Here is a 7,520-nt window from a genome sequence, read left to right as displayed (position 1 = left end):
AATATAGCAAATAACTTTTTAAAAAGAATAAGCCATTTATAGGTCAGAACTGCTCTAAAACTAAGCGCCTATGAGATAAATAAATTTCCCACTATATTCATGTATTTGATACACCTGAGGAACTAATTAACTTATAATATTATTAAAATTGCACATCGTCCGGCCTTTATATCTATTTTCCTATTTATTAGAGGTATATTATTGTATCGTTACATGTTTTAACTATATAGTTTTGTCATATTGTTACTTAGTTTGTAGGAATGTTGTAGATTGTAATTCTTATAATTATTGCACAGGCTATTTATTGCACATTTCTTTAAATTGCACAACCCATTCATTATTATAAATCTAATGTTATCATTTATTTAGTAGGAATTCACTATAAGCATTCTTTAGAACGTCTTTGTTTTCTACTACTGTCTCTAGCATTCTTGATTCCATTGAAACTACCTTCTAAACCACCATCTAAACCTTCCTGATTTCTAAATCGTCCAAAATACACTGAATGCGTTTCCACACTTTCAGCGCCAGATTCACTCCTAGCTTCATTTTCTGTATCGTCACTATCACTGCAACTAACAATCTTTGCGATCACAATTTTTCGTTGAGCACGTCGCGAACTTGTAGAGTCACTACTTAAATACCCTGAGTCCTCAATATTAGAGCCCTTCTTCCGTCTGAATCGTGGCTTAGAATGACCTTCAGTTTTGGAGCCCTTGACGAATGTATGCGTGTTAATTTCAGTACATGAACTTCTAGCTGAAGGTCTTCTATTAGAAGTTCTGCAATATTCACCCGATTTTCTGGACTCGTCTTGGTCTATTTCGTATTCCGAGGACTGTGATTCGACAGAAGCTCTTAACGGACCGCTGGAGGATCCATAAAACGATTCATGAGGAATTGAATTTGGGCGTTGAGGTTCAATCATTTTCTTCATAAATATCCTCGGACTGAGGCTTCTGCCACTCACGTTTTTTTGGTGATCATCGATGGGTAACCTATCACTTTCAACTCTTCGTGGAGGATACGAAGGTTGTTCGTATATTGGATTCTCACTAGTCGGCGGTAACGGCGGTAAGACATCAGGTCGAGCGAGGTTTTTGATTTGTTTTATCGTCGGTGGCGTGCATTGACGTTGTCTTTTGGAATGGCGCAGCTCCAAAGTCAATATACGCCCTTCCTCTGTAACCCAATCAGCGGGTTCTTCCCAAACTTCTTCTGAAGTATCCTCAATGCATTTTGTTCCGTTAAAAGTTGTTGGCAACAACTTAGGTCGTTCGTTTATGTTTTTCCGTTGCTCGAAGTCGTTTCTTAGGCTATTAAATTTCGCAGTGTACTCAATTTTATTGTTAGTCTTTGTAAATGTGCCGCTACTTCTTAACATTATACTTTGACTAGGTGGAGATTCTTTGTTTGTTAAATTTTTAATTAGATCTTTTCTACTAAATTGAATAGTTTCCACTGTTTCCTTATGTTTTGGATGTTTTCGGTCTAGAGTATCTGGTTCAAAGCCATCAGATTCGTGGATTTTTATGTAATTTTCTGGAGGATCTTTTACTTCTATTGTCAAGCATCCAGGCTTTTCTTCTGTAAAATTTTCTTCAGTTTTTATAGCGCAGGTTAATTTTCTGCTACCCATAGAACATTCAGATCCACTCGGTGATGTCGGCGTGCTACCAAAGTTGTAGTTGTTGTTTACATACACTTCGCTTACTAAACTGTAATCACTATTTTGATTTACTTTTTCAGTAGCTGATGTTTTCGGTGGCTCCATTTGTTTTCCAATAATTTCATAATGACTTTGGTCGATGAAAATATCTCTCTGTGGTGAAGGAGTATTACTGTTACTACTAGAATGTTTGTATACGGCATTCCTCATTGTAAGTTCTTCTTCAAGAGGTAGTGCGTTGCTCAAACTAGGACTAGCTTGTGAAGATGGAACTTCTGGATACTCTGTAGATGTAGATATTCCTTTTTTTTGAGAATTTCTTTCTAAACTGTCGGTTTCGTAATCGTTGGCTAGCGGACTTTCCGAATTATTACGTGCGAAGTTTTGGGCAACGTTGTAAATTTTTCCATGAAATCTTTCTTCATCAGAACTGCTGTGACTGTAAATTTTAGAACTGTGATCTAGAGCTACGGCTTCATTGACCATATCTGGTAGAGCATTCTTATTAGTGATGAATTTGTTTCTTCTTTGATTTGCTATTGCATTGCTTCGTAAGCTTCCTGAACGATAATCACTGAGGCCAATAGGTCTTATATCATCAGCCCTGGAAACTGTTTGACAGTATGTACTGTAACTCGTCGGTTGGTAATCTTCGTTTTCGAATTCTGGCAACGGTAAGTTGTAATTTCTTAATGGTGGTTCTGACCTTACAGACATTGTCGAAGCTCTTCTTTTAGGTACGGCTAAACCATCTGATAATTGCATTGAGTTAGTAGCTGAAAAACTATTTTGTTTCCTCAACTTACAGCGGTTCTCTTTGGAAGGCAGTGATAAGAGTGAGTTGACCAAGCCGTTGTGATGAGTATTAGATGAATATTCATTATAAAGTGGTTGACTTTTTACAGTGGGTATATTTTCTAACCATTTTCGAATACTATTTTGTTTATCTCCTCTACTGTTCATACAATTGGAACAGGCTGGAGCATCGTATTGCAGTAAGTTATGAAGGTCGCTGTTATCCGATTTGCAACCAGGGCATCCCACGCAAATTGATTTCTTTCTACTATTCTCCCTTTTGAGGCTCACCACGCTGCCACTTCTTTGACTTCCTAAACCTTGGTATAGCTCGACACTGTTCCTATTTGAAGGATAGGTTTCTTCCTCTGGTATTTGATTTAAAATTGGTTGAAAGCGTTTAGCTGCCATTTTATGTTTTGCTATCGAAATGACTTCCCGAATTTTTGTTAGAAATTCCAGTGCTGCTGGAGGAGGTTCCTGAAATTAATTGAAATCAAATTATATTCAATAGAAATACAAAGTAACATGTTAATGTTTTTTAATCAGAGAAATTAATTTTACCGCCATCAAATGAGGTTCGAAATAAGCTGGATTAAAATACAGTTTACGTCTTGTAGTTCCCACAGGTCTTGCAATCTCTCTATCGTCAGTTGTCTCTACAATAGATACGTGTTCGTCCGGCAGTCGTTCAATGCCTGATTCATCTCGATGACTGACTTCGGTGTCATTTTGGATTTTCATTTCATTGTAACGTAAGTGCACGACTGCGGAAGTTTTACTTTGGCTCTGGAATAAAATAAGTTCATTAATTCTTCTATAATTAACACTAACAAAGAGAAACCAATATATTTACTTCTGCCTTACGTTTATCAAGTTGTCCTCACTTCGTGGATTGCTATCGGCAAAGTCTTCCGAATCTGATAAATTACTGCCAGAGTCACTAGGGAAACTTTTACTATCGTGGAATTGTCGGTTCAAATTCAAAAGTGGATTTTTCTTAATTACTCCATCATCTCCCATAGCATTGGATAAATTTGGAACGCGGTCATTGCTGATTCTTATTATATCGCGTTCAGTTATAGCAGTGCCATCTTTTTTCTTCAAACCTTTTAGTCTTCTGGTACTTCCTTCGTCTGAGGCAGCTTTTTTACGTTTTCTTATGTGCAAATAAAGGAAAACCGAGGCGACGTAGATGAGACCAAGAAGGAGAGAGCTTATGCCGATTGCGACGTACTCGGTAACAGATAGACCTGATCCGTTGGATGCTTTAGAAGTGTGGGCATTTGGTGCAAATTGGACTTCAGTTACATCTGCGAAGATAATAAACATAGGAAAATAAAAGTTAAATCCAGGTCGAACACTTCTTTGGTGCAGTCGCGGTCATAAAGATATTGTGAAAGCACAGAAGGTTATTTACGACTTAAACATCAAACTTACTTGTAGTATGTCTGGGTGGTGACCCCTGCACCCTGAATGCGACACACGGCGTGAATACCCCGCGCAAGTCCAAGGGCAATGTCGGTGTGGCGGACACATCGCGGCACAAGAGACGTACCACCATGACGCGACCTGACATGCGTGCACGCACATCGTCTTCGCCGCTCCACTGGAAAACGTTAAATAATTTTATTTTATTTGCTTTGAAGAAAAGAAGGAAAATTTATTTATTTCACGACCAAAAATGACAACACAGAAGAAAAAAATAAATGTTATAAACATAATCAAAATATTGATTGATATGAGACGATAAATAATTACCAAACAAAATCGCAACGAAAACAAAAATTTTGTTAAATTAAAATGCAGGTTATTTACATAAACATAAACAGACACTATAATGATTTTTTTTAGGTTGCGGGTCGTAATGACAAACATTCACAAATGACATATTTTTAGTCGATATAACGCTCAACAGATATAATTAATTTATGGTATACAGACATTTGACATATTCTTGCATGATATAAAGGTCACTGGGTATAATAGACGATTAATATGACAACTTTTATAGTCTTTAACTGCCTCTGTGGCCGAACGGTTACCATGTCGAACTGCCACGCAGACGTCTCAGGTTCGATTCCCGGGTCGGAAGAAACATTTGTATGGCCTACATTTATTTCTCTCGTGAGTTTGGGTGTAATTTGTGGTTGTCTATGTGTGTATCCATTGCACCCGCCACACAGGGTTTCCCTAGTGCGGGGCAATGTTGAGTGTGTGCGTTATAATTAAAAAAAATACCGATGGCATAATGCTCATTTTACATAAACATTTCGGATATAACATACACTCAGTATAATGCATTTAAAATTATTAGTATAATTCCAGTGGAGTTTAGTGTTTAGTTGCATGTACAATGGTGAATTTGTTTGCATTTGCTAGTTGGTTCGACCTCCTCCTGTGGCTATAGGTTAGGTTAGTTATAGGTAAGTTTTAATAAATATATTTTATAACATAAAAAGCACTTAAAGCTATACAAAAACCATTATATTTTGCGATTGTACATATAATGAAATAAAAAAAATCCTATCAACATATTTTAGGGCGCTTCAACTATTCGTAAAACGAAATTTAGTGTTATATATACAGTAGGTACTTATATGTTATATATACCTATATATATACAGTACTACCAGTACATATAGTACTAGCATGTAATCACTGGTAGTACTTATACCATTTGTTCAGTATGTCACCTAATAATTATATAGATATATTAGAACATTAGAATGTGTGTTATACTGAAGGTTCATTATACATATTGAAATTATGCCTTTTGTTGTTATACCTTTTCTTGATAATATAGGTACAGTGAGTGATTATATCCATATAATTTATATAAAAAATGTTGTTATACAAAGTAAAAATAGATTATTTGTCGTTATATCTTTCATTACACTCCCTATTTTAAACCTTTTTTAAATTAATTATGTACTTTTTTTAAATAATAGGTACATGATTTTTGTAACAGTTATATACTGGCACTAAATACTTAGACATCTCATTGAAAACAAACCATTATAATATCTTTTACTCACCTGTAGAAATGTTCTGCCTTCATCACGAAATAGACTGAATGGCACATCTGCATCAAGAGTATTTCGAAGATCCGAAAAGCCTTTGCGCGTTAAGAACTGTGCCCCTGATACTGCACAAATCGGAGTCTTGACGTCTGTACAAAACGTTAAGATCATCTTTCTTTATGAATATCGATAATCATTAAGTAAAAGCTTGCGAAAAGAAAGTAGGTAACAAACAACTTACTTTGGAACGTAATCTCTCTTGATGGATGAATTATTTGACCTTTTAGTGGCAAATACACGAACGGGATGCGTTGCATGTTGACACCCGTGCCAAAAGTCGCTAAAGAACATTCTGGAAAGTAAAATATAACAAATGAGACAAAGTACAGTATAAACAAGGATTTCAACGCTGTCACAAATATCAACGGAGAATTATTCGTTAAATTTGGACGATAATCTTACACTCTTTTTCAATTCACAATTTGTTACGTCTTTACGTCACATTTGTAAAGGAATTGAGACTAAGACTTCTTTGGTTTTATTGTTAAAATTTTAAATACTTTTTTACATTTTGAACGGTATTAAAAATTTTAAAGCGGTAAGCTGCTGTATTACGCTTATTATGAACTAAAGCTGAGCGTCGATCGAAAGCCTACGTTTCAGTAATCAACAGTAATAATAATAACAATAACGCACACACTTATAGCCCCACACTAGGAAAACTCTGTATCTCGGGTGCCATGGACACACACATAGACAACCACATATTACATCCAAACTCACGAGAGAAATAAATGTAGGCCATACAAATATTTCTCCCGGCCCGGGACTCGAACCCAAGACCTCTGCGTGGCAGTCCAGGATGGTAACCGTTCGGCCACTGAGGCGTTAATAGTATTAGCATACATATATTTATCGTACAACTTAATTTATATCATTGTCACATAAAAGGAATTCATCTTTATAATAAAATTGATCCTTTTGATCAGCATTATAAAAATACACGGTGTTTTTTTGTACTTGAAGCAAATTATACTATCTGCAATATTTAGAGTACTTTCGTTCCGTGGGACATCTGTATAGGATATTGTGTTTATGTATGTATTTACATTTAAGTTTATGAGGATATATAAATCATTCATATTTACATTATATTTACATTTAAAATTAAAAAACAAATACAATAAACTATAACTATATATATAAAATTATACATAGGAATAGTAACTATTTTCCGGATTTAAAAAGCGTAAATTGAAACGTTCTTTGTAAAATTAAAAATAAGGTATTTAATGGACGTAGTTAAACAAAAAGGTCCAATGCACATCCAGTCACTTTCGAGATATGGCAGTTTGAAGTTTAAAAATGTTTCTCACTCATTGACTTACAAATAAATGGACGACGGGTCTAATACAAAAATCACGAAAAAAATGTCCCAAGTCAACCTATTCGAAATTTAAATTGTAATGTCATCGCAGTATCGCGCTGTCAGTCGAACAAATGAAGACTAAAGCGGAGTTTGGCGCTCTGTATACGATTTTAGCGCCTTACAAGTGCGGACACCTTTTAGCGCGGACCCGACGTCCATATAATTGTAAGTCAATGTTCTCACTCTTGTTTTATTTTCAAAACTTATAAATGTCATGTAACTCTAGAGATATTTGTTTATGTTTATATGTTGGATTATTTTGCTGATCTAAGAGGCTAGACTTTAGGAACCGTTTGGTTCATGTAGCTCATTTTTTAATCATTTTATGGATTGGATCCTTTTTGCTTAACTAGTCCAATTAATAACTTTTGTAACTATAGTGAAAAAATAGGGTGGTTTGGATATTAGACATAACTGGTCGATGACTTTACCAACTCAGTCAACCATGACCTGTAATGGGCCCGAAACGTTGGTTTGTTGGAAAAAACAAATATACGCGATTTACCTAAATCCGGAAAAATAGTTTAATTTCCTAAGTACCACAGACTTTATTATTTTGGCTGGACGAAATCTTTTCCAGAGAGCACATCTTTGTATTCGTCTT

General features: G+C 35.5%; 1 protein-coding gene across 1 annotated transcript in view; it reads right to left on the bottom strand.

Moving 5' to 3' along the window:
- Window positions 1-379: 379 nt before the first annotated feature.
- Window positions 380-7,520, bottom strand: part of LOC113230894 — a 133,905-nt gene continuing 126,764 nt past the window's right edge. Inside the window, exons 5-10 of the mRNA XM_026465002.1 lie at window positions 5,729-5,839; window positions 5,503-5,636; window positions 3,905-4,073; window positions 3,332-3,777; window positions 3,029-3,253; window positions 380-2,944 (exon numbers count right to left, since the gene is read on the bottom strand). Coding sequence (XP_026320787.1) covers window positions 380-2,944; window positions 3,029-3,253; window positions 3,332-3,777; window positions 3,905-4,073; window positions 5,503-5,636; window positions 5,729-5,839 — 3,650 coding nt within the window. The remainder of the gene's footprint in view (window positions 2,945-3,028; window positions 3,254-3,331; window positions 3,778-3,904; window positions 4,074-5,502; window positions 5,637-5,728; window positions 5,840-7,520) is intronic.

The sequence above is a fragment of the Hyposmocoma kahamanoa genome, unplaced genomic scaffold, assembly GCF_003589595.1.
Source record: "Hyposmocoma kahamanoa isolate Upper Pololo Valley unplaced genomic scaffold, ASM358959v1 64, whole genome shotgun sequence".
Classification (NCBI taxonomy): domain Eukaryota; kingdom Metazoa; phylum Arthropoda; class Insecta; order Lepidoptera; family Cosmopterigidae; genus Hyposmocoma; species Hyposmocoma kahamanoa.
This window is presented reverse-complemented; position numbering and strand designations above follow the sequence as displayed.